The sequence below is a fragment of the Grammomys surdaster genome, unplaced genomic scaffold (assembly GCF_004785775.1).
Source record: "Grammomys surdaster isolate TR1022 unplaced genomic scaffold, NIH_TR_1.0 125769, whole genome shotgun sequence".
Classification (NCBI taxonomy): Eukaryota; Metazoa; Chordata; class Mammalia; order Rodentia; family Muridae; genus Grammomys; species Grammomys surdaster.
Genome location: NW_021620600.1, coordinates 1,263,859 through 1,289,140, shown reverse-complemented (window position 1 = coordinate 1,289,140; position 25,282 = coordinate 1,263,859). Strand labels below are relative to the sequence as shown.

At 52.4% G+C, this 25,282-nt stretch overlaps 3 protein-coding genes and 1 long non-coding RNA gene across 5 annotated transcripts; 3 read left to right on the top strand and 1 right to left on the bottom strand.

Annotated features, from left to right (window-relative positions):
• The first annotated feature begins 828 nt into the window (after positions 1–828).
• On the top strand, positions 829–6,578 carry Grwd1 (glutamate rich WD repeat containing 1). The gene is made up of 7 exons (XM_028788878.1): positions 829–1,115; positions 1,308–1,425; positions 1,574–1,730; positions 3,820–4,033; positions 4,145–4,287; positions 4,479–4,676; positions 5,718–6,578. The coding sequence occupies exons 1-7, from the start codon at positions 929–931 to the stop codon at positions 6,033–6,035; spliced, it is 1,335 nt and encodes a 444-aa protein (XP_028644711.1). The 5' UTR covers positions 829–928; the 3' UTR covers positions 6,036–6,578.
• A 4,438-nt stretch (positions 6,579–11,016) lies between these two features.
• Positions 11,017–13,506, top strand: Kcnj14 (potassium voltage-gated channel subfamily J member 14). The gene is made up of 2 exons (XM_028789014.1): positions 11,017–11,724; positions 12,907–13,506. Exons 1-2 carry the CDS (start codon positions 11,017–11,019, stop codon positions 13,504–13,506), a joined length of 1,308 nt encoding a protein of 435 aa, XP_028644847.1.
• Positions 13,507–16,128: 2,622 nt separating this feature from the next.
• Positions 16,129–16,925, bottom strand: LOC114640040. Its single transcript, XR_003714101.1, has 2 exons — positions 16,488–16,925; positions 16,129–16,249 (listed from the first exon to the last, which is right to left on the bottom strand). It is a non-coding gene; the product is annotated as an uncharacterized LOC114640040 (long non-coding RNA).
• On the top strand, positions 16,783–23,749 carry Cyth2 (cytohesin 2). 2 transcript variants are annotated; one of them, XM_028788940.1, is made up of 12 exons: positions 16,783–16,957; positions 17,944–18,091; positions 18,185–18,251; positions 18,815–18,933; positions 19,479–19,559; positions 20,094–20,206; positions 20,346–20,494; positions 20,873–20,984; positions 22,907–22,983; positions 23,086–23,157; positions 23,247–23,401; positions 23,486–23,749. In XM_028788940.1, the coding sequence occupies exons 1-12, from the start codon at positions 16,939–16,941 to the stop codon at positions 23,571–23,573; spliced, it is 1,200 nt and encodes a 399-aa protein (XP_028644773.1). In that variant the 5' UTR covers positions 16,783–16,938; the 3' UTR covers positions 23,574–23,749. The 2 variants fall into 2 exon arrangements, with proteins under 2 accessions (XP_028644773.1, XP_028644774.1); XM_028788941.1 differs by lacking the exon at positions 16,783–16,957 and having other exon boundaries at positions 17,153–18,091; positions 20,873–20,985; positions 22,905–22,983.
• Positions 23,750–25,282: the final 1,533 nt, after the last annotated feature.

Below are 25,282 nucleotides of genomic sequence, written 5' to 3'. Positions count from 1 at the left end.
GAAAACAGGGGATTGAGGAAAGCACAATCAACCCCCAGGAAGTGGCAAGAGTCCAGGGGAGAGGGATGGAGAGGTGACAGGGCAGAGACACGCCCCCAAGAGTAGTGGTAAAGATAAGAGATCCACAAATTCAGATCAAATCTAGACATTTATTCTTAAGGCAAGAATGGTTCGACTGGTTATTTTATGCAAATGGACAGTGGCCAACCCATATCTTGAATACCCTTAATCTCACTAGTGAGGATCTCTTTTCAATATTTCATTACTCCAATTAGCCAAAACTTGGGTGTACATGGGTAGAGAAAGAGAGCTGACTCAATTGTAGAAGCAGCCTCAAGACGAGACTTTCTGATTAAGTGCCTGCTGACCAGTGCTGCCATGGGAATGCCTGGTTGGGAAATGGACGGCCCCTGGAGGATAGATCCAATCCACTAACTTATACATAATGTCCAGCCTGTCTACCCTAAAGCATTTTGAAATAATTTAAAGCCATCATAACAAGGAGAGGAGAAGAAATCGGCCTTAAAGGTCCTCGGGGAATAGAAGCCCAGTCTCCTAGCCAGTAAGTACTCGTTTACATACATGAATAATTAACTAAATGGAAATACAGCCCTGGGAATGAAAGGTGGAAGATGGAGAGGGCTCTGAAGCCGAGGACTCCTGTAGAACTACAACTCCCAGAAGGTCTTGCCTCTGCTGCCCGGAAGAATTCCCCAAGGTCACTTGAAAGACAAAATTGCTCCTAATATCAGTTTCTCACTGAGCCAGGACACAGCTACTTGGGGCCACCATATCTCTGCGTATCACCTTCTTATTGCTGGTTCACAGGTTTCCAAGGTAACAGTACAGTGGGACGGGTCTTAGACTGTGGTAGGTGGAACCCGGAAGTGACGCTCTTACTTCGCGTCTGGGGGAAGAAGGTTCGAAGATGGCGGCGCGCAAGGGCCAGAGGCGCACATGTGAAACCGGGGAGCCAATGGAGGCTGAAACCTGTGACCCAGGATCCGAAGGCTTATCCCAGGTTTACCTGCCCGGCAAAGGGCCGCCACTGGGCGAAGGGGAGGAGCTGGTAATGGATGAAGAGGCCTACGTGCTGTACCATCGTGCGCAAACTGGTAGGCGGAGGGCCCTGACTCTTGGGTCCAGGGAAATGAAAAGCCTGACTTGGGTTCTGGGGGATGAAGGGTCTGAAGTCTAAGGATGGTGACCCTGCAGACTGCTGGCCTTAGTTGGAGATGGAGACCGAGATCCCAGTATCTGGTTCCTGCTCTGCAACTCTACTGTCTCGTCTCTCCATCCATCCCTAGGCGCCCCTTGTCTCAGCTTTGACATAGTCCGAGATCACCTGGGCGACAACCGGACAGAGCTCCCTCTCAGCCTTTACCTGTGTGCAGGAACCCAGGCGGAGAGTGCCCAGAGCAATAGGTGAGATCCAGGACCTTTTCAAGACATCCTCAAGGACCCACGCGTTAGGGCTCTCTGCTAATGCCAGACCTAAGAGTCTGGGTCCCCAGCCTCCTTCCTCCCTCAACATCCCGGCACTCAGTTTCCAACTCATCCTTTGCTTCCTCAGACTGATGATGCTTCGGATGCACAATCTCCATGGGACCAGGCCACCACCCTCTGAGGGCAGTGATGAGGAGGAGGAAGATGAAGAGGATGAAGAGGATAGGAAACCTCAGCTGGAGCTGGCCATGGTTCCCCACTACGGTGGCATCAACCGAGTTCGGGTACACTCTTCCCAGGAGCTTGTTCAGCATTTTCTACAGTGTACCCCTCCCCCAATATTCAGATGTCTCTCAGCACCTACCCCTGCCCCTCAGCCTCTCTCTCTCTCTCTCTCACTCTCACTCTCTCACTCTCGCTCATTTGCAGACATTCTCACTATATGAGCTGATAAACAGATAACAAAGCTGAAACAGCTCCTGATTGTGGTGTGAAATGTAAGGGTTTTACTCAGCTATTGTTTAGGAAGTGAGGCAGGGCAGAATAAGTTCAAATGCAGCACAGTGGTAGAGCACTCGCCTCAAGTGTGTAAGACACCATAAAGCACTTTATGATCGGGTAGATGAGCCAAAAAAAGGAGATGATGTACAAGGAGCATGTAGAACAAAAGTTGGCCCCCAGCTAGGCCCGTATCGGTTACATTAGTGCTTTGCCTCAGGTACTATCCTAACCCCAGAAGATTTAGCCTATAGACAGGAAGCTCTGGATCCACGAACATAACATATTAGTGAGGAAGGGAACAAGAGAAAACTTGTAAATATGTAGTTTGTTACAAGATGTTGTGTGGTAAAAAAAAAAAAATAGGGTAAGGGTGTTCCTAAGGTGGAGTTGCTTTTGTAAATGGTGAGTTTGAGGAAGACTGGTAAGTCGGTGTTCTTTGACTAGAGACCCACAGCAAGTGTGGGGTCTAGGGTGTTTGTGGAAACAGATTTGTGGAGAAGGAAAACGAAAGTGCCAAGACCCTGGGTGCACCTGGCACACATGGTTCAGAAGTCTCAAGGAACACTGGAGACCATTGTGTGTGGAGCAGAATAGACACAGGGAACAATGACAGTTGTGGAGGGTAAGGGCCCGAAAGACTGGTTGTTTTGCCCTTGTGGGCCAATGTAGGACTTGGGTTTTGACTTGAGGAGAAATTAGGAATGAGTGCAGGACATAAAGTAGAGGATGATTGACCTGGTACTTGTTTTAAGAGGCTCCCTCTGGCTTCTGTGTGGAAGATCGGCTGCAGAGGGCCAAAAGTGTTTGATTACATAGGAGGAGCAGCTCACAGGAAGGATGGCATCGGCAGTGGCTGCAGTACAGGCAGTTAGGAAGGTTTGAGGGGTGCTTTGGTGTAGGTGGGTATGAGGAAGAAGACACAGCAAACATGGGTCTCAACGTTTTAGACCCAAGGCGAATGTCTTAGTTAGGGTTACTATTGCTGTGATCAGATGCTGTGACCAAAAGTAACTTGGACAGGAAAGGGTTTGTTTGGCTTACACTTCCACATCACTGTTCATCACCAAAGGAAGTCAGTACAGGAACTCAAACAGCAGGAATCTGGTGGCAGGAGCTGATGCAGAGGCCATGAAGGGGTGCTGCTTACTGGATTGCTTATCATGGCTTGCTCAGCTTGCTTTGTTTCGTTCGCTTTCTGTTTTGTTTTGTTTGAGACAGGGTTTCTTTGTATGTTCTGGCTGTCCTGGAACTAGCTCTGTAGACCAGGCTGGTTTTGAACTCAGAGATTTGCCTGCCTCTGACCCCCAAAGATGTGCTGCATCACTCCCCAGCCAACATGATTTCTTATAGAATCTAGGACCATCTGCCCAGGGATGGCACCACCCCACCCACAATGGACTGGGCTCTCCAAATTAACAAAATGTCCTACTGCCTGCAGCCCTGCGTCATTGAGGCATTTCCTCAGTTGAGGCCCTGTTCTCTCAGATTACTCTAGCTTATGTCAGGTTGACATAAATCTAGCCGCAGTGGAGACCATCAGAGGAGTGTGTTGTCTGTAGTATTAGGGCAGTTTACGGATCTCGTAGTGATTGGAGAGGTGAAAGGGCGTGAGAGAGAGCCAAGCCCTGGAGCCCACGGTATTCCAGAACCATGTCTAGAACACCACTGGGAGCTTGAGCTTCATCTTCTTGCTTCTTCTGTTCCCAGTTCCAGGAGGTGACCTGGCCATCAGCTGGTCTGGAAGTTTGCAGTTTCCTCTCACAAAGCTGTTTGAGAACTATGTTTGTCTGCAGGCATGCCAAGGTTATAGTTCTGGGGGCCTATTGTCCAACCTTCGGCCTCTCCCCTTTGTTTTGTGTTCCCCTCTGGCAGGTATCTTGGCTGGGGGAGGAGCCTGTGGCTGGAGTATGGTCAGAGAAGGGCCAGGTGGAAGTGTTTGCACTGCGGCGCCTCCTGCAGGCGGTGGATGACCCTCAAGCCCTGGCCATCTTCCTCCGCGATGAGCAGGCACGAGTAAAACCCATCTTCTCCTTTGCTGGCCACATGGGAGAGGGCTTTGCTCTTGACTGGTCCCCTCGGGTGCCTGGTGAGTTTGGATTTTCACGTGGTTCAGGGAGGATGGGTCATAGGACTTCTGGAAAGGCAGGAAGTGACTTTCCCACCAGGTGGGTAAGATGGTTTCCTGACCCTTGTCTAGGCCGCTTGTTGACTGGTGACTGTCAGAAGAACATCCACCTCTGGACACCCATGGATGGTGGTTCCTGGAATGTGGACCAGAGGCCATTTGTGGGCCACACACGCTCTGTGGAGGATCTGCAGTGGTCGCCAACTGAGGACACGGTGAGGAAAGGCTGGAGGCCTAGATATGTAGGTCTGATGGGGATGAGGGCAGGCTAGGGACCTGAACCCTGGTTTGGGAGAGGAAGAGGCCCAAGTTGGGCTTCGATCCAGACAAGGGAACAATGAGTGGACAGCAGTGTAGTCTGTGGGTGGAGCATCTTTTCAGTTCAGACTTGTTCGTCCCTACTTAGGTATTTGCCTCCTGCTCTGCTGATGCCTCCATTCGCATCTGGGACATCCGAGCAGCCCCAGGCAAGGCCTGCATGCTCACCACAGCCACTGCCCATGATGGGGATGTCAACGTCATCAGCTGGAGCCGCAGAGAGCCCTTCCTGCTCAGTGGTGGAGATGATGGGGCCCTCAAAATCTGGGACCTGCGACAGTTCAAGGTATCTTCCCAGCTGGGCTCCTAAGGGCTTCTAATGCCTCTGGGCATTAAGTCCTGGTGAGGAGGCAGTCACAGCAGGGTGTGAGTGTGAGCAGAGGGGTCACTCCCTCAACCCTGTGTGTCCCTCCCCTGCTTCTCTGTTTCTGTTCCTGAGACTTTCGAGCACCCCATACATCTGTCTACCCTTTCACACTTAGTCCTGCCTGCTTTCTTGCTGTCTGCACTGGGAGGTAGGTACCCAGTGTTTTTGCCCCCACACCAGCTGGGCAGAGACTGTAACTGTCATTTGCCCATTTGGCAGAGATACAGCTGGCCACATAGCCCATGGCCTTGGACTGCTGGGAATTATAGTATATTGTAGTCTGCTTTAGCATTAGTTGGGATTTTGAGCCCCATTCATTCCTTATAGGAAAGGAAACTATGACATGGAGCAGGCGCAGAGGTGACATCACAGCTACATTAAGAGTTGTCTGTAGAGCTGAGCAGAGGCAGGTAGAAGAGGCAATTCTGGTCTCTAGAGGAAGCCAGGACCTGTCCTGGCTCCAGGCCTTCCCTGCATCATCGTGATGTCAGCCTCTTACAGCCTCATCGTTCTAAAGAGTCGTCCTGGGGAAGTTTCCAGAGGGAGGTGCAGTCCTCCGTGCCAAACAGCCCCGAGGACTGCTGTTCCTAGCGCCACTTGTTCTAACAGAAGTGCTGTCTTTTGGTAGCATCAGGGAGCTTAAGGGAGCGGTTACTGTCCTGTCAAGGCTTCAACCTTAAAGAACAGCCAAGCGTATGCTGGTAGGACAACCCCTCTGCTCTTGTTATAGGCAAGGAATACTGGGGCGTGCTTAGGGACATGAGGGCCAAGCTACTGTCACCTTGTTAGGAGGCTAGGTTGTAGGTGAAAGCTCCCAGCAGCCATGGACTACAAGTCTTCTTACCTCTGTCCTTTCCCTTTGTTTCTTTTCTGGGCTCTGGCTTTGTATGGGTATAAGGGGCTTCTGAAACTGAGTGTCTGGTACTCATACTGACACTTGACTCCTACACTCTCTCGTAGTCTGGCTCCCCTGTGGCCACCTTCAAGCAACACATGGCTCCTGTGACCTCTGTTGAATGGCACCCTCAGGACAGTGGGGTCTTTGCAGCCTCAGGTGCTGACAACCAGATCACACAATGGGACCTGGCTGTTGAACGGGACCCAGAGGCAGGTGAGACAGAGACAGACCCTGGGCTGGCAGCACTTCCCCAGCAGTTGCTGTTTGTGCACCAAGGTGAGACTGACCTGAAGGAGCTACACTGGCACCCGCAGTGTCCTGGGGTCCTAATCAGCACCGCCCTGTCAGGCTTCACCGTTTTCCGGACCATCAGCGTTTGAGGTGGCCAACACTTAGCCTCAGGCCTTGGTCTACGTGGGAACTGGAGCCGTTAACTTGGCAAGGATCATTCGGCCCGTAGACTGCACCTCAGAAAGGAAGACTTGTTCAGCTGGCCTATGTGGAACAGAAGTGATGGATTCTCCTGACCTAGTATCTCTAAGGCTTTGGATTGACCTTGGCTCTGCCTTACACCAAAGACTAGGTTCAGGCAAAGACCCTTGCCGGTCCCAGACATGGCCTCAGGATGAGACTTTTGTCAGTGTTTACGTCTGGCTTGACCCCAAGCACCTCTGACCCAGGACCTAGTTCTGGCTGTTGATTGACTTCAGGAACTTTTAGGGGTTTTGCCATGACTGTGCCAAGTCTGGGTCCCAGTGGAATTTAATTCTCTCTCTGCCTTCTGGCCAGTTAGATTTGGTTGAAATCCAAGTTGGGAGCCGTCTAGGGTGCCCTCCTGTGCTGACCACTATTATACTGGAAGAGGGTCTGGGGATTCTGCTGCAGTAAAGAACCACAATAAGGCCCCAAACACTGAGGCATCAGCCCTTTGAGTTTCCTTACTGTGAGAAACCTAATGGTAGCAGGGAGGGGTTTGGTATAGAGCTATTCCCTGTAGCCCTTCACCCATAGGACTCTCACCCTCTCTGGACTTTTCCTTGTTGTCTGGCTCTGAGTCAGTACCTGCATGTCTCTTTCTGGACCACTGGCTTATTAAGGCATCATTGAGGGGAAATGGGGACCCACGTGTCCTCCTCTTCTTTACTTCCTCAGTATTTCCTGCTAAGTTCCCTAAGCCGTCAGTGCCCTTCATTTCCCATGTTTCTTATCCCTCCTGTCCCTCCCTGCCTCCCACCCATTATCTGCACTGTCCTCTCCAGTCTGCCTGGGCCGCAGCCCAGTGCCCTGCCTGGCCAGCCTCCCTGGCTCCCCCTCTGCAGTGCTGAGCCGGCTCCACCCCCAACCCCCTCTGTTCAGGCCCTGATCCGCTGGAGCTCAGAGGTTGAGTGCCCCAGCTCAGGCCCCAGGGGCCGAGGACAGACCTGAACACATTAGCACCCACAGAGGCCCCTCTCCAGCCTGAGCAGAGGAACCCCCAGTGCAGGGAATGGGGGTGGGCGGCCCCCCTCAGGTAAGTGCAGGCATGAGCCAACCTACCTCATCTTCCCTCTCCCCCAACACCTTCCCTGATGGTCCATCCAGAAGGCTTCCCGCTCTAGGACCCCGTTTCTTGGCTTCTAGCTCCGGTCGATAACCGACTAAATGAATTTTTCTCTCTACCCCATTCCCCCTTTGAAAGGCAGCCCCTCACTCTCCCCACCTGTCTATATTTCACAGGACACGAACTTCATTTCTCTCCCAATTCTTACTCAGCCTTCGCTGACGTTTCTGGGTCTTGCCTGTCCCATCTGTCTCCTGTCCGGTCTTTGTCTCTCTTTGTCTCTCTCTCTCTCTCTGTGTCTCTACCCCCTCTCTAGGTCTCTGTTTCTCTGGTTGGTCTCTGTCTTACCTGTCTTTTTTTCTCTTGAGTTTCTGTCTCCCAGTTCACCTCGACTGTGACTTGGTTTCTCTGTGTCTGTCCCTCTCTCTAGGTCTCTATCTATCTGTCTTTTTCTCTGGGTTTCTGTCTCCAGCTCATCACCACTGTGACTTTGTTTCCATCTCTGGGTCTTTGTCCTCTCACTAGGTCTCTGTTTCTCCGAGTCAGTCTCTGCACCCCACAACCCCCTTGGGTCTGTCTCCTGGATCATGCCACTCTGACCTCTTGCTTCTCTGTCTGGGTCTCTGCCTCCCTCTATGTCTCTGGTCCTCTGTGTCAGTCTTTGCCACTCTTTCTGGGTCTTTGTCCATGTGCACACCCCCCACCCCCAACTCACAACACTGGCTTTGCATCTTCTTTAGGCCTAGTTACACCAGTGTGGCTGGGTTATCTGGCTGTCTTGGAGACCAGGAAAAGACAGGAATCCCCCTAAGGGGCCTCTTTTGGGGCTCTCTCAGCACCCTCTGTAGCCACTACTTGGCAGAGGTAGGGGTGCCACTTTGTGTGAATGGGAGGGGCGGGGTTTTTGGCTCCAGATTATATAGTGACTTTGACATGAAGTTGAAGCACCTTAAGCCCTGTGGCTCCTTTAAATGGAAACATTAAGCTGCTCTTGTAGGTCAGGCGGAAGATGGGGTGTGGATCAGGATCCTCCACTCCATCTTTTGCAGGAGCCACCTAGTGGTGGGCCGTGTGGGATGCAGATGGCTCTGAAGGTATAAATCCCACCCAGTCTAAGGGGGACACAGCTCTACCTCAGGCAGTAGCAGAGTTGGGATTAGAGGTTTGGGACCCAAGCCAGCTTTCCACCCTAGTACAGGAGCCTCAGAGTGAGATGGGGTAAAACCCTTGGGCCCTGGCACCCTAAGCAATCAATGCAAGGTGACCCCTAGAGGCTGGTAGGTACCATGGGCACTGCAGGTCTTCCATAGACACATTGTCCTGTCCCACTGCCAGCACTGTGGTCATCACTGGGGCTTGGCATCCAAGGACTCATTGGTGTCTGAACTTGCCGCCTCTCTCCAGTTAAGGGACTTGAAGTTGGGTGATTCCACCTTCCCTCTCTCCCTGGCTAGCTCTTGGAAACCATTACAAAGTCAGAATCCTGCTTCAAAGGCTGCTCATGAAAGTTAATTTACACATTCTAACTGTACACCTGCTCTTGGGAGAGCAGCTTGCTTCCCCTCCCAAGAATGACCTTCAACATTCTGGGCTGCTGTGCTGACTCTGTCCAGCTTCGTCCTCTTAGCCACAGGTTAGCACCTGTCAGGGAGCCCTGGCTGGACTTTCTGGGTACCATGGAGACCAAGAAAGGAGGTGCAAGGCACTCTTGGACCATAAGTGCCAAACTTCACACAGCCTTCTTACATGGACCACTCAGATCCTTCCACTAAAGCCCATGATGGCCCTTAGAGTCTAGTCTGGTGTACCTAGAGTCCAAAGCTGTAGATAACACTGGTAACACTTGCACCCGATTAGCCCTGAAGTGGCTGGAGGTGAGCTTGAAGGTTCAAGCCTGTCCTCCACTCAGGCTCAGGAAGGACCATAAACACCCACTATACCTACCCACTGTCAGAACTGAGTGTCTAGGTCAGGCATTGGCCTAGAAATGCCCAAGGACTTCAGAGCCCCTCCTACCTTTCAAGTCAGGGATTTTGGTTTCCACCCTTCAAATGAGCAAATCAGAACTCCAGAAAGGAAGCCTGGGTTGGTCTAATCAGATCAGGCCCTCGGGGATTTTTGTTTTGTCCTTTTTCAGATAGGGTCTTGATGTATAGACGAGCCTAGCACTCAGAACTCCACTGTCCTCCACACTGACCAGCAGGTCTTTATGACCAGAGGCGCTTCCTTACTGGGATGATCTCCCTATCCGTGTTAAGGAAACTGAGGAATAGGAGGAGTGGCCTCAGATCAGATGGTCAAGGCTGAACTTAGTAGCTTCATCTGAAAGCAATTCATCTATCAGCATATCTGATGTTTTTGTTGGAATGCTGGGGCCTAAAACCCAGGGGCCTGAGGCATGGAGCCAGCACTGCTACTGGGCCACACGGCCTGAGCCATTCAATGCTATCACTGCATTGTATTCACAGCTGTGCCGCTATCACTGCAGTAATGCTAGGACTTTCATCAGCTTAGGAAGAAACTCTGCGTACTTTCTCCAACCTACCTCTTTCCTCAGATGGAGGTAACTGCCACATACTGTCCCATGTGCTTAGAGTTTTCTCCACAGCTGGGTGTAGTGCTTTAGACCTGTAATCCTTTCCCTCAGAACGAGGAGGCCGGAGGATCCAATCCAGGCCAGTCTGCAGTTTGGTTTGTCTCAAAACCAAAACACCTCTAGATTCCAATACAGAACAACGCAATGCTATATATCGGGGAGTTTTGTTGGTTTGGTCTTTCAAGACAGGGTTTCTCTATAGCCCTGACTGTCCTGGAATTTGCTCAGTAGACCAGTATTTACAGTATTGTTCAGGGAATACAGATGTGTAAAATGGTCTGCACGTTCAGTACAGAGGACATTGCTTTGGTCTGAGTTTGGCGAATTCAGCAGGTATAAATGATATAGAAGATACAGGGAACTGAACAATCCCTGGAATTAGCTGCTCCCATTTAAAATGTGAGGTGCATGGCCTGTGTTCCCACATTCTACGGAGGCTGGGGTGCAAACATCCCCGGAGCTCATGAGGTAGCCTCAACAAAGAAGTTGTTCATATTGTTTGATGTTTGTCTATTGTTTCTTTTTCTCTGCTGGATAGAACCCTTGTATGAACCATGTATGGCCCTTTGTGGCTCTGGCCGACCTCAAATTCTCCATGCTATGGCGTGTCAGCCTCATGAGTCCTGGAGTTACAGTATGTGCACCACACACCAGGGCCTGTGGTTTTTATCTTCTGATACTTGGTATTGGTAATCACCTACAAGGTTGCAGGAACTAAACTGCTAGCTTTCAAACCCTAGCTTGAGTAGCTGTGTCTTAAGCAGTTTATATCTGTAAAATTATATTGTTTATCTCAAAACTCTGTTCTTGGTGCTAGAGGCATGGCTCAGTGGTAGAGCACTGCCTAGCATTCAGGAGTCCCTTTGTGTTCCACGCTAGTACCATCTCAAAAACAAACAAAAACCCCACAAATGTGTAAATTCATAAACAGTGCTTACAGCAGTGTAAGCCACCAATTTGGCATACTTCATAACAAGATTACTTGGACTAGAAACCCTCCGTTACAGTTGTACCTGTACCAAGTTTCCTGTGGCAGGCAGGATAGTCTTAAATGTCCCATTAGTTGCCCTACCCTTTTTGTTAGCTGAGGATGCAGAACACAGTCTTGTGGCCAGTGGGTCCTCCGGTTCCTGGTACCCCTGACATTCCTGCCCATCTTTTGTTCCTGCAGGTTTGGGGCGCCTGCCCCCCGCTAGGACAAATCTAAAGGGGGTCTCCCCACCCAATGGGCCTGGCCAGGGCCTTGCGCCGCTTGAGCGGCGCGCTGGAGCCAGGAGACAGTCGAGCTGGCGATGAGGAGGAGGCGGGGGCCGGCCTGTGCCGCAATGGGTGGGCACCTGGGCCAGTAGCTGGGAGCCGGCGCCGCGGGCGCTTCGTCAAAAAAGATGGGCACTGCAATGTGCGCTTTGTGAATCTGGGTGGCCAGGGCGCACGCTACCTAAGTGACCTGTTCACCACATGTGTGGACGTGCGCTGGCGCTGGATGTGCCTGCTCTTCTCCTGTTCCTTCCTCGCCTCCTGGTTGCTCTTCGGCCTGACCTTCTGGCTCATCGCCTCGCTGCACGGCGACCTAGCTGCCCCACCACCCCCGGCGCCCTGTTTTTCACAAGTGGCCAGCTTCCTGGCTGCCTTCCTCTTTGCACTGGAGACACAGACGTCCATAGGCTATGGTGTGCGCAGCGTCACCGAGGAGTGTCCAGCTGCTGTGGCTGCTGTGGTGCTGCAGTGCATCGCAGGCTGTGTGCTCGACGCCTTCGTCGTGGGTGCAGTTATGGCCAAGATGGCCAAGCCCAAGAAACGCAACGAGACACTGGTCTTCAGTGAGAATGCAGTGGTGGCTCTGCGAGACCGCCGTCTCTGCCTCATGTGGCGGGTGGGCAACCTGCGGCGCAGCCACCTGGTGGAGGCTCATGTGCGGGCCCAGCTGCTGCAGGTGAGGGGGTGCGTGGGGGCTGGGGAGGGGACCCAGCTGCTACAGGGGTCTGTGTGTGTGTGTGTGTGTGTGTGTGTGTGTGTGTGTGTGTGTGTGTGTGTGTTTAGAAGAGGACCAGTCGTAAAGTGTAGAAAAAGCCCCCTGATCTGGAGGCTGCCTGATAATTTACTGAGTGGTCTAGACACAGACAACCGCATCTGCCCTCCCGTGATCCTTCTGCAGCTCCCAGCAGCGTTAAGGCAGAGAAGTGCCTGTGCAGCAGCCTGAGATGTGTGGGTGGGTGTTGGAGACTGTGAGGCCTTGCCCCTATCCAAGGCACAAGTCCCAGGAGAAAGGAAGACAGCAGCTCAGGACTTGGGTCCCAGGCTCTCCTACCAACCTTCTGCACAATGAGTAGACACCTAGGCTAGAAACAGTCCCAGCACGAGGCCATTCTCCCCAGCCATTGGGACAGCAGTCTCTTCCAAGCCCTGCTGTAGAAGCCATGATGCTCCTAGACTTGGGGCTACACTGCTCAAGCATCTGGGTTCCCAGCAAACCACTGAGTTGCAGTCAGCACTGGCCTAGTAGAGGTTGCACTTACGGTCAGGTGAGAGTGTGGCTAACTGTGGGAAATATGGCTCCCAGAAGCCCCTGGGGCACAGAGGAAAGAGCCCCAACCATATTTGAGCTCCTACCCTTTGAAACTCCCAAGATGAACCAGAAGGACACTTCTTCCAGAGGTCTATGGGACAGTGACACAGCCTGAAAGACAGTCATAGGGTAATAAGTAGGAAGTGAAACTGTCAGTACTGACACACACTTCTCTGTGCTCATCACTATACTCAGTGGGATGGAGAGGCAGAAGTGCCTGCAACAGCCATAGAATAGTTCCTGTTGGAGTCAGATGTCCCTCCTATATCTTCCTGTCTCTGAGTCTCTAGCTCTCCGAGTCTCCATCCCTCTCTGTCCAGGACTCTTCTGTCTTCCCTTGCTCCTGGGTTTTAGTCCCCATGGGGGGGGGGGTCTGTGTCCCCCTCTCTCTTTGGAGTTTGTGTTCCCCTTTCCCAGGGTTTGGGTCTGTGTGCCTTTCTCTTGGCCTCTGCCTCTGCCCCTGTCTCTGGATCCACCTCACTTGTTGCTCTTCGTTCTCTCTGTAGTCTTTGTTCTCTTCTCTGACTCTGTCCTCTTGCTCCTGCACAGCCCCGTGTGACCCCAGAGGGTGAGTACATCCCGCTGGACCACCAGGATGTAGACGTTGGGTTTGATGGAGGCACTGATCGCATCTTCCTCGTATCCCCCATTACCATTGTGCATGAGATTGACTCTGCCAGTCCACTGTATGAGCTGGGCCGGGCTGAGCTGGCCCGGGCTGACTTTGAGCTGGTGGTCATCCTTGAAGGTATGGTTGAGGCCACAGCGATGACTACACAGTGCCGCTCATCTTACCTCCCGGGCGAGCTGCTCTGGGGACATCGCTTTGAGCCGGTCCTCTTCCAGCGTGGCTCCCAATATGAGGTTGACTATCGCCATTTCCATCGAACATATGAGGTCCCGGGGACACCAGTCTGCAGTGCCAAGGAGCTGGATGAACGGGCAGAGCAGGCTTCTCACAGTAGCCCTAAGTCAAGTTTTCCTGGCTCCCTTGCTGCATTTTGTTATGAGAATGAACTTGCTCTGAGCTGCTGCCAGGAGGAAGATGAAGAGGAGGACACTAAGGAGGGAACTTCAGCAGAGACCCCAGACAGGGCTCCCAGTCCCCGGGCTCTTACACCAACCCTGGCACTGACTCTGCCTCCATGACACAGCTGAGGCCCACTTTCCCATATGACACCCCTTCCCAAAGATGACCGGGATGGAGAGCTTCCAGCCTCTGGGAGTGGGGCAGGGGTTTCTCAGGACCAGTGGCTTGCTGAGATAACCATTAACCATGAAGATGTCTACCACAGATATACCACACCTTTATTTCTCTGCTCCGTTCCCACTCCCGAGACCCCTTTATGAGCTGGATTCCTGAGTCTTAACAGAGCCAAGGGATCAGATTTCTGGACCATACAAGAGATGAGGCGTGGAGGCTGGATTTTGATTGGACATCAATGAGATACACAGCCTCAGGGAGAAAGATGTCAATCTACACAGGTCAAGAAATGGAGATTCAAGCAATGATAGAATACTCCAAAGATTCAGGATCATCATAATTGACCAAAGATAGAACAGTGACTGGACCATGTGTGGAGAAAAGGCCCAGTGGCTCCAGAAAGCCCAAAGAGTTGAGATTCTCTTGAGTCTAGATTGACACTGGGGATTCTAGAACAGGTTGGCTAGAGGAGAGTGGAGCTGCTCCAGAAACTACAAAGCTATGTTTATAGAATATACAAAACATTGACAGGTTTCTGAGTTTGGAAGGACTAAGATGACAGACTAAGGTTCCAGATGCTGGAGGGCTCTGGAGCCCGGGCTGTTTAGGTTCTGGCTGAGGGGCTGGGGCTGGCTTCTCCATGATCCACAGGGAGAGTTTTGTTTTTGTTTGAAGTGCCATTCTTAGAACATCCAAAGGAAACAGGATTCTATGGTTCAGGGTTGATCAGAGTCCAGGTAGGATTCTAGACATCTGTGATTTGCTGGCTCCACTTTGCCCAGCTGGGTTGAGGATCTCCATGACCTTGGGTTGCTTCCTGTGGTTCTGTAATGCCAAAAGGAATCAAACCTCCAGAGACCAGAGCTGACCTTTCCCAAAGCCTAGAAGTCCTAGTCACCTTCAGATGGGCAGCCTGAGAGCTCTAGGAGGCAGATACTGTTCTGGGTGGAGCTTGGGAGCAAGAGCCTGGACCATCACAGGCCTAACTAATGGAAAGGGGAAGAAAGAGACTGAGGCTGGCAAGCCTAAAATATTCTGGATTACTGTTCCTAGTGATGTGTGTCTATTTCTCACAGATATTATACATATGTGTATTCTAAATGATATAAATACAGATCTCTATCTTTTCTGTTTGTTCCTGTAGTAAGATGTGAACGACCCAAACTAACTGGAGTCCTGTGCAGAGATTCAGAGAGATCTTCATTTAAATCCCAGCAGCTCCAAGTAACTTCAGGGCTTTAGGCAAATCTTTCCTTGTGTTGCTTCCATTTTTCCTGTAACAGTAGCCACCAGAGCTTGAAGTTCTTTGAGGATCCTCCTAGCAGGATGGTCCTTCACATTACAGAGGCTAAGATACAGTCCAGGTCCTGAGATTTCCTCTCCCTACCCTCATGCTGAAACAGCCTTCCAGGGGTAGTGGGGGAGGGCACTGACTTGATGGCTGGATCCATGTTGTATGTAGATTTAGAACTAACAAAAAGCATGGGCTATCACCAGGGCCAGTGTCACCAGCTTCCTGCTCCAGCTTAGAGGCTGGAGATGGAAGAGGCAGCTGTTGTCTCTAGGGTATATTCACTGTAACAAGTGGAGGCGTTCATAAGGGAATCCTGTCACTGCATTAAAGGCCCAGGAGCTCTGGCAGTGTGCCTGTATTTCTGAAATTGTGGGTCCTTGTTCTTGGCCTTCACCCATGGTGCAGCCAACTAAGTGCTCAGCAGGCTGATGGCCAGCCTCAGAGGAGCTGCCAGAAAGAGGAGGTGTCCTCACTCATGTTCCTCATTGATAGCCAGCACCATCACTGGCATTGGCTTGCCTGAGTGCTGAATCCACCCATGCCCTCTTCTGGTTCTCATTTCGCTTTATCCTGCAGAATCCCCAGGTAATAACCGGACAGGATTAATTAGCTGGCAGCTCTCCCACCTCTAAGTCTAGGGCAGGGACTAGGCAAAGAGGACCATGGTGGAGAAAGATGCTAAGTTGGGCTAAACTGACAGGGGCATGTGATTCTAAAGAAAAGGAGAGAACTGGCTAGAACTGGTGTACCCAGGGTCTCCATGTGGGAGGGTATGGGTCAGGCCACTCATAAAGGTCAGAGAGGGGATTAGGAGGCTCCATGACTAATCCAAAGGCTTAACCAAGTCCTGGCCCAGAATCCGCCCCCACCTAAGCAGCCCAGGGACACAAATGAGGACAAGACCTGGAAGCCACTTCAGTCCCATCAAGGGCCTGGGATTTACAAGTATGCAGGAGTCCTCATCATTCAGGCCCCTCACTGCTTTCCCTGCAAAGAGAAGAATTCTGTGAGGAGGGATGAGTTTAAGAAGGGCAGGAGTGTGAGGACTGAAAGAGTTGGGTGGAAAGAGGACTTTAAGTACCAGGTCTTGGAGAGCTGCCAGTGCAAGGCAGAAGATTCTGAGGGAAAAGGGGTGTCTTGGGAGAATGCCTGGGGAAGGTAGGATTTTAGGAAGAAGAAGCTAAGAGAGAGAGTTTAGGAGAGAGGAAGAGCCTGAAGAACAGAGAAAGCGCTGAGAAGGTAGCGTGCATTCACGATACCCAATACCATAACATTTGGAAGAGAAAATGCTTTTATTTACCATCCTTTGACTCTGAGGAGATTTGGGGCGTGTAGGAAAGTCTCATGTGGAGGTACGAAAAGGGTTCAAAGATAGCGACCTGCTGAGAAGTACCCTGAGAAAGGAGGCAAAAAGAAGGGCTTGTGTGGCTCCCAGTTGCTTGGCAACCACTGCGGTCAAAAGCTAGCGTGGAGGGCCCAGAAAGTGTGGCTCCAGCGACAACCCGAGGTTGAGACCCCGCCCTTGACAACAAAACTAACATAGCACCGCCCCCTAACAACGAATGCGGGCGAGGGGGGGGAGAGGGAGGGTTAAGTAGCCCTAGTCTGGCTTGTGCGCAGGCGCAATCTCACCTCTCAATGAAGCCACACCTCCTGGTCACTTCTTTTTCGGTTTTCTTATTGGAGGAAAAAGCTGCCAAGGATTTTCCTTTGTCTCGGAGGCGGAACCGAACATACTACCCACAGTCCGATTGGTGAGTCTAGCAGTCTCTCGCCAGCTGTACGTGCCTGTATCTGCTTCTCGTGTGCCTATTGGTCCTGGAAATGATCCTGTGGAGTCGGGGGGCGGAGCAGTCGGAGAGACCCGCAGCGGATTGGGTGGTGTCAAAACGAGGGGCGGGCCCCACCGGCCGGGCGGTTGGGCCGTGAAGGGAGAGTCTTTTCGGCGCTGAGGACGGGCGCTGAGGAGGCGGCGGTGGCTCCTGGGGCGTTTGAGCGGGCTCACTCGAGCCCGCGGGCCAACGCGGACGCAGGCCCAGCCGGCGGAACCGCCCCGGACTCCCCGCGGGCCTTCCTAGCCGCCATGGAGGACGGTGTCTACGGTAGGCCGGGCGAGGCGGGCGGGCGGAGCGGCTCCCAAGCTCCGCCGCGGACAGCAGGACAGTGGCGAGGCGCCTTTTAGCGCGCGGGACGGGCTTCCGGCGCGGCCGAGAGCCGGGGGTCCCGGGCCATTGTTTGGGCCGAGTCCGCTTCCGGCGGCGGCGGGCGGGGCGGGGCGCGGAGCGGGGCGGGGCGGGGCGTACACCCGAGGGAGCAGCGGCCTGACTTTCTTCCTGCAGACCTGGGTTTAACGCCGTCCTTACGGTCCCTGACCCAGGATCCTGCTGCCCTAGCTTGTCTCTCCTGTGTACCCGAGATCCAAACCACGGTGTCCGCTATGGCGGAACCAGAACCTCGGTTCCTTTCCAAGAAATGCATCCAAGATTCAGGACCCCCAACTTTCCCACCGTGATGGAGCCAGAATTGGGCCCCCTTACGAGAAATGCATCCAAGGTCCATGCTAGGATCCCTCCTGTGGTGGATCCAGAAGTCAGAGTCCTGGTGTCTTTCTAAGATTTGCACCCAAGATCCAGGATCCCAGGTCCTCCCTCTACCACGATGAAGGGGCCTGTTCTCTTCCGAGATCTAGGGCCCCAAAATATCCTTTCGATGATGGAGACATGAGGCCAAACCCCTGTGTCCTGCCAAGTAATGCTTCCAATACCCAAGCACCCTGTTCTACTGCGTTGGAACCAAGGAGCCAGAGCATCCAAATAAAGCATCTAAAATTCAGACTCCGAACAGGTCCAGGATCCTGGGGACTGGTTCCCTTCCAAGTAATGGGCCCAGAAATTCATCTCCAGACCTATGAAATGAGATTCCTAGGCACTTCTGCCCAAACTAAGGACTCAGGGTCTTACTCCCTCTCCCCTCAGACTTCTGGCACCCATTCGTCTTCTGGACAGGAATCCAGGCCCCCAGCCCAAATCCTTTCTCAGGATGCAGGAGTCCTGGCCCCCAGAACTAATTTTTTGACCCTGGTCCCTAGAGCCCCCAGACTTGACTCCAGAGGAACGCATGGAGCTAGAGAACATCCGTCGACGGAAGCAGGAGCTGCTGGTGGAGATCCAGCGCCTGCGGGAAGAGCTAAGCGAAGCTATGAGCGAGGTGGAGGGTCTGGAGGCCAATGAGGGCAGGTGAGGACTGTGGGAGCCCAGGGGACATGGGCTTAGCCAGGGTCCCGGATGCTCAAGCATTGCCTTGGGCTGCTCCCCACCCTGCTTTTGCAGTAAGACCTTGCAGCGGAACCGAAAGATGGCAATGGGCAGGAAGAAGTTCAACATGGACCCCAAAAAGGTTAGTAGGGACGATATTCAGGCACAGTTTGACATCCCTGGTTCTAGAAATGTTAAGACAATAGGTTTCCTCTAGGCAACAGACTCTGAATCTCTACACATGTGTCCCATGATTGTCTGTGCACTGAGGCTTCGGAGAGCCTGGCCCTGTGCTTTGCAATGCTGAGAATCCTAAGACCCTGCCATACTCTCAGGGATCCCCCTAGATAAAAGTGCTTACAGTTTGGGGTGTGATATGGCAGTAAGAGTGGTGGGTGTTTGTGACACGGGAAGAGCCAGGGAAGGGATTCCATGTTCATGGCTTGATGGACAGGTGTTCGGTATGTGCTTCATTTCTTTATTGTAATGTGTAGTGTATTCAGTTATATTTCAAACCTGTTCGTTGCCGGACACAGTTGTACATGCTGGAATTAGCCTTGGAGGCTGAGGGAATGGGTTAGGGGTGGTGCATGGGGAGCTCTGTGGAGGTGACCACGCTCTGTTAGGGTAAGGAGGTTTGGATGCTGAGGTGCATGGGGAGCAGGAACCTCTGCCCTGGGCACATATCTGGCCCCTTCCCTCCAGGGGATCCAATTCTTGGTGGAGCATGAACTTCTGCAGAACACACCTGAGGAAATTGCCCGCTTCCTGTACAAGGGCGAGGGGCTGAACAAGACAGCCATTGGGGACTACCTAGGGGAAAGGTGAGCTGCCAGGCCTGGAGTGTGCTCTGGTCCTCGTTAGCACCTCATGAGGTAGAGCGGGTTTGTGGCCTCCACTGGGTCATGATACAGTAGACCGACTGGCTCTGGGGGGAAGTATTGGGAAGTGGCACCTGTAGACCATTTACATGTTTGGGGTACTGCTGAAGTCTGAATGTTAGTGGCTTAACCATGTATGCACACCTGGCATCTGAAAAGGATGAGATAGTCTGGAAGTCTTGAGCCATGGGCCAGAGCCACAAGTGTATAGAAACCCTCTGTAGGTATGTATGTAGGAACTAGGAATTGCTTGTGAACTCTTAGATAAAGGCCGGCTCTTAAGATAAAGGCTTCTAGGGATCATGAGAACAGTTGAGAGAAGTGACATCAGGTCCTCTGTGTGCTCAAAAGGTCTGACAGGCTGCAAGAGCAAAGTGTCCTGTTCCAGGACCCAGCTTATGGTGAAGCCAGGGGACAGCACAGTGAACAAGATGTGACATTGTTATCTGTCCTATCACTAGTCCTGATGTGACTGTCTCTCCCTTCAGGGAAGAGCTAAACCTGTCTGTGCTCCATGCTTTTGTGGATCTCCATGAGTTCACCGACCTCAACCTGGTACAGGCCCTCCGGTGAGGACGGGGCAGAAATGCACCTGCCAGGGCCTTCTCAGCTGTGAGAGGGGAGCCACAGGAACAGAAACAAGCTACACTCGCCCCAGGAAATAACTCTCAAATAAGACAAGTCCAGGGTGGGGCCTGCTTTCCACACTCAGCGGGTCCTCCTTTTGACAACAGAAGCACCTACAACCCCCAGTCTAATTTAGCAAACTAAGGGAGTGGAAGAATCCATGGCCAGAACTTAGAGATCTGATCAAATTGCATGCCGACAGCTGGAGCAGAGAGATTTGGAATCAGATTGTTTAGGGGTTGGGACTGAGACAGCATTTCATTGTGTAGTCTTGGTTGGCCTGGAACTCTGTAGACCAGGCTATTCTTCAATTCACAGCGAGATCACCTGCCTTTCCCTCCTGGGTACTGAGATTAAAGGTGTGTGCATCACCACACCAGACAAGGTTTGGATAATAACTTGTCTGCTTTTAACAGAGACTAAGACGTGTTTGCCATCCCTGAAACCTCTGCCTACCCTGCCTCTCTCCAAACCAGGCAATTCCTATGGAGCTTCCGCCTCCCTGGAGAAGCTCAGAAAATTGACCGAATGATGGAGGCCTTTGCCCAGAGATACTGCTTATGCAACCCTGGGGTCTTCCAGTCTACAGGTAGGACCAGAGCATAGGGTGTGAACCTAGTCTGAGGGAAGGAGTGCTAGAATCTGGATCACCTCACAAGAAAGGGGAATAGACAAAGGGTCCAGGAAGGTCATGGTCATCACCAACTGCCTTATTTTACCCGGTACAGACACCTGCTACGTGTTGTCCTTTGCTGTGATCATGCTGAATACCAGCCTTCACAATCCAAATGTCAGAGACAAGCCAGGCCTAGAGCGCTTTGTGGCCATGAACCGGGGCATCAATGAGGGTGGGGACCTGCCTGAGGATCTTCTCAGGGTCAGTGCTGTTCCCGGCCCCACCCCTCTTCTAACCTTGTGCCCCAGGGGTCTCCCAGTACCTGAACTTATCTGGCTGCTCACAGTGGTGTGGACATGACCCTTGAATGTGTCTCCTCTTCTGCTTCCAGTTTCCTGGTCTGGCCCTTGGTTCTTGTTTTGTGTCTCTCAGGCTTTGTGGGCTCGCTCACCCTTCATCTCTGAGAACTTAACAGGCTTTCCCACCATTATCCCTTCATCTTTTCCTTTCCTCCCTCCTCTGATTTCTTCTGTTTTCTGTTTCCCTTTTTCCCCCGGTGAGTGAGCAATTGATGATTTTCCTGACCCTTGAACAGAAGGCTCAGGGGCCTGGAGTCACTAACCCATTTTTACCCCTCAGAACCTCTATGACAGCATCCGAAATGAGCCCTTCAAAATCCCCGAGGATGATGGGAATGATCTCACACACACCTTCTTCAACCCAGACCGAGAGGGCTGGCTCCTGAAGCTGGGTACGTCCCTTCCTGAGCCTGCTGGCAACCTTGCAGGGACACTAGTGGCCTGAGTCAGGACCGAGTGTCCTCAGTTTTTGCCCCTTTGAGAACCTCAAGTTTCCACAACTAAAAACTGGGGCTGAAGCCAAGAGCAGACTTGTCTATGTGCTAGGCTTGTATAAAGGGTTCCTGGCCTCTCCTCCTACTCATATGCCTAGAGCCCTCTGTCAGAGCCTGATGAGCCAGGCTCTTACCTACCTCAGTATAAATCTCCAAGGCCCAGGACAGGATCAGATGCTCCACAGACTGCTTGCTCTAGACTTGGCCTCATTGTCAGCCAGCTGAATGTCAGCCCAAGGTGAGCCAACACAGGGATAACTTTGGGCTTCAGGCCTGGCTGAAGAGGGAACAGGACAGAGGTAGGCAGATGGTTTTAGATGACTCTTGAGTTCCCGGTTGGAAGGGGAAGTTACAGGCAGTCCTTTTTGAAAAGTGTAATATGGCACCTCATTTTAAACCAGCTGCTCAGTTATCCAGGGCCAGAGAGGGTAGCCAGGGGAGTTGTTGTCAGTTGCAGGTTCTGTGTGAACCCTGAGGCTCATGCAGCAGGATCTGGGTACAGGCCATCTTAGTAATACAGCTCCTCAGATACCTGCAGTACAGCGAGGTGTCTCTGACTGAGCTGGAGGGATGGTGGTGAGGTGTCTGGACACTGCTCAGAGACGCAGCTTGTGAGCTGTAGGGACGCCAGGCACTCCCTGCAGAGTGAGGGTAGAATGGGGCCTCACTTTCCTTGGGCGGTAAGCAGTGGCTTGGCATCCCTCCAAGCTTTAGGTCCTGGCCTGGCCATGTTGGTATGTTCTCTTGGAGCAAAGCATTTTGTCTTCACAGTCATTGTACTATCTTGGTGACTACACATGGCCCTTGTTAGGCAGCACCTGTCCCTGACCCCTTTGTAGGGTGCAGGGAGGCTAGTAGAATCACAAAAAATGAGGTTCCCCAACAGACTGGTTTATAGGGAGGAGCAAGAAGGCAACTTCCCCCAAGATGGGGCTCTGAGCTGCTCTGCCAACAGTATTTTCCATTTCTCATTTGAAGAAACGGGCTCAAAGGTGCCTTGCCAGTGAGATGCAGGGGTCTGTCATGGGCTTGATTCTGACCATCGTGGCTGATGAAAACATGTCTACTCCCACTGGTTCATCCAGAGGCCACAGTAGGCCATCTTGTTACAGACAAAATACTGGTGGGTGGGTCTCCATAACCACATATTTGTCTACAGGCAAAATATGGATGGGTGGATAGTACAGAGAGGGCCAGGGACTTCCTAAGATCACACAGCTAAGACACCCCCCACCCTCACCCCTTAGATCAGGGTAGAGGGTGTCAGGGCCATCCTGGCCAGGCTGAGCACCTACTGGGAAAGGTTGAAGCCCGAGCTCAGCTCGGTGGGCAGGGGGAGGTCCTGGCTCCACCCCATGTAGATGTAACTGGTTTTCTTCCTCTCTCCCCCTCCCCTCTGCCTGTTCTCTTGCTGTGGCTCTGGCTCCCTGTGCATCCCTTCCCTGACCCCCTATTTCTGTCGCTGCGATTCTTGGGGGCACCCCATCCCTCCGCCTTCCCTTCCACACCTGGTCCTGCCTGCTTTCTCGCTGTCTGCCCTAGGAGGTAGGTACCTGGTTTTCTTGCCCCGCCCTCACCCCATCAGATAGGGAGGGGCTGCCTTGGCCCAGGGGGAGGGGCTTGGGCCTGTGCCAATATAATAGCCAAAACCTTTGGCCCAAGCAGGGAGTCCCAACTCCTGGGGCCCCAGCAGCTTGTCCTTGCCTGCCTATCTTCCCTCACTGCCTCTGTCCTAGACCTAAGAACCCTACCTTTCCTGCTCTGCCCCCCCCCCAGCGGTTCCCCGCTGAGCCCGGCCCCTCCCACCCCTTCCCTTGCAGGGGGCCGGGTGAAGACTTGGAAGCGGCGCTGGTTCATCCTTACAGACAACTGCCTCTACTACTTTGAGTACACTACGGTGAGGGCGGAGCTTATAGACATGGGCCAGGATGAGGGGGTCGGTGCCTGGCTCTCACTCTAAGGGGGACCCATGTAACCTGAACTCCTAACTACCTCTTAGGACAAGGAGCCCCGAGGAATCATCCCCCTAGAGAACCTGAGCATTCGTGAGGTGGATGATCCTCGGAAGCCGGTGAGACTCATGAGGCGCCTCCCTTAAACTCTTAACCTCCATGTGCTGACCCATGGCTGCTCTGACCTGCCTCCTCCTCTGTATTGTAGAACTGCTTTGAGCTTTACATTCCCAACAATAAGGGGCAGCTCATCAAAGCCTGCAAAACCGAGGCTGATGGCCGGGTAGTAGAAGGGAACCACATGGTGTACCGAATCTCAGCACCCACACAGGAAGAGAAGGATGAGTGGATCAAGTCCATCCAGTAAGCCTCATTGGGCTGGGGTCTGAGTTGGGAGGGCTGGGCCTGCGCTCAGGCCCTTGGTCCTCATCACACCTCATTTTGCAGGGCTGCTGTAAGCGTGGACCCCTTCTATGAGATGTTGGCAGCAAGAAAGAAGCGGATTTCTGTGAAGAAGAAGCAAGAACAACCCTGACCCCTGTCCCCAACTCCATTATTTATTTTGGAGCTGCCCCGCCTGGGTGGCAGGACCCCTGGGCCCTGGGGCTGTGGATCCTGGTTCCCCGTTTGGAAAATCACCACCTCTAGCTCCTGAGTCCTTATTTGTAATTAACATATTGGTAATCTTATTAATTATTTAACCCCTCGTGCCTGCAGATGCCCTCATTTCTTGGGTTTGGGAGAGCTGAGAACCCATCCTCTTGACATTAACCAGGACTCTGGGCTGCATACAGGGTAGAAGGCAGGCACATCCCAGACAAGTCACTCAAGCCCTGTGGGTGCTGAGTGGAGGGAGAATTTAATGTCTCAGTATGGTGTTTAGACACAGCGTACTCTCTGCATGTGCTCTGCCCCTGCCATATTCATGTTGGACCTGTGGTCGTTGGGAGGACTTCACACAGGAGACTTAAGGCTAGAACAACAAAGGACTGGCTCAGGAGGGAGCAAGTCCTGAGAAGGGCCTGTGTCTGTCACTGGGAACTGGCTGTGCTGTCCATTGAGTACCCCAGGGTAGACTGGAGGGGACACAGTGGTATCATGAGGTACATGGGTTGCAGTTGTGACAGTGGCTTCTTTTAACCCCAGATCCAGCCTCCTGTGGAGGTGTGTGTTTTTAATCAAAAGGCCTGGGTATGTATCTTGTGATTCTGAGAGGGGATCTCATTGAAGGGTTACTGCTGAGTCCCCAAGTGTCCTCTTCTGGTGGAATAGTGAACAAAGGACCAGATGCCTCCTGCCCACATTTGGTGCCAAGAAGCTTTTTTATGACTGTTTTCCTGGCCTGTGGTGAACGTAAAGTCTGAATCCTGCCTCGTCCTTGCAGTGTTGGCATTATAGACTGCCTGCTGCCTTGCCAGACATGAAGTGGTAGTTGTAGAGGAATTGCTTCTTCTAGCATGCTTTAGCATACAGGCCTGACTGGGAAGAAAGAATGTTGCCCCTGGGCTTTCTGGGAATTGATTCCAGAAGGTGTGTACTAGATCTGCAAACTCCTGTGGGTATATGCCCCAAGAACACTGATCTGGGTAAGTGGGAGCACCCAAGTTCTATTTCAGATGGCTTTGGCTTAGGCTACATGTCAATAGACAATGGCAGTCTTTACAGTGGCAGTCTTGTATTCTAGGTATTTTTTCTGAAGCTTACCTTGAAGTTGGGAAAGGGAGATGAATCACTCCCTCCACCCCCAGGGGCTGGTGTGAAATAGAGATTCTCAAAACAACTTTAGTGTCACCCAAAGGGTCAGGAAAGCACTGGGCAGTGGGTGTCAAGGGTTCTTAAGCACCCTCTCACCTGTCTGCCTCAGTGGGTGAACCCAGGACAAGGGAATGGTAACTGGGCAGCAGGGAAGTACTGTCTGGGATATGGGTTCCAGTTCCTCATTTGTGGGTGTGTCCCTGAGCTCGGATCCTTGTCTTTGACAGCTTAGGACCAAGTTTTCTTGGCACAAAGGCTTGCACTGATTGCCAGGATAAGGGGTGGGTGTGAGCTGGATGCTGGCTTACAAATTAAGGTGACAAAGATGTGGACAATGGAAGCCCCTAGCAGTAGGGCTCCTCACCCCAGGACCATTGCCTGGCAACTGGTGACTGGTGTGGCTATGGGAGGGAAGAACAGGTTGTGCAGGCCTGTGGGAAGCTAAGACTGAGGCAGGAGCACAGTGTTTAAAGTGGTTGGGTGATCTGA

Coding starts and splice junctions, on each gene's coding strand:
- Grwd1 (XM_028788878.1), top strand. CDS start 929: ATGGCGGCGCGCAAGGGCCAGAGGCGCACATGTGAAACCGGGGAGCCA. Junction 1,426..1,573: donor GAGAGTGCCCAGAGCAATAG/GTGAGATCCAGG, acceptor TTGCTTCCTCAG/ACTGATGATGCTTCGGATGC. Junction 4,677..5,717: donor GGGACCTGCGACAGTTCAAG/GTATCTTCCCAG, acceptor ACTCTCTCGTAG/TCTGGCTCCCCTGTGGCCAC.
- Kcnj14 (XM_028789014.1), top strand. CDS start 11,017: ATGGGCCTGGCCAGGGCCTTGCGCCGCTTGAGCGGCGCGCTGGAGCCA. Junction 11,725..12,906: donor TGCGGGCCCAGCTGCTGCAG/GTGAGGGGGTGC, acceptor GCTCCTGCACAG/CCCCGTGTGACCCCAGAGGG.
- Cyth2 (XM_028788940.1), top strand. Junction 18,934..19,478: donor GGGGACTACCTAGGGGAAAG/GTGAGCTGCCAG, acceptor CTCTCCCTTCAG/GGAAGAGCTAAACCTGTCTG. Junction 20,207..20,345: donor TGGGGTCTTCCAGTCTACAG/GTAGGACCAGAG, acceptor TACCCGGTACAG/ACACCTGCTACGTGTTGTCC.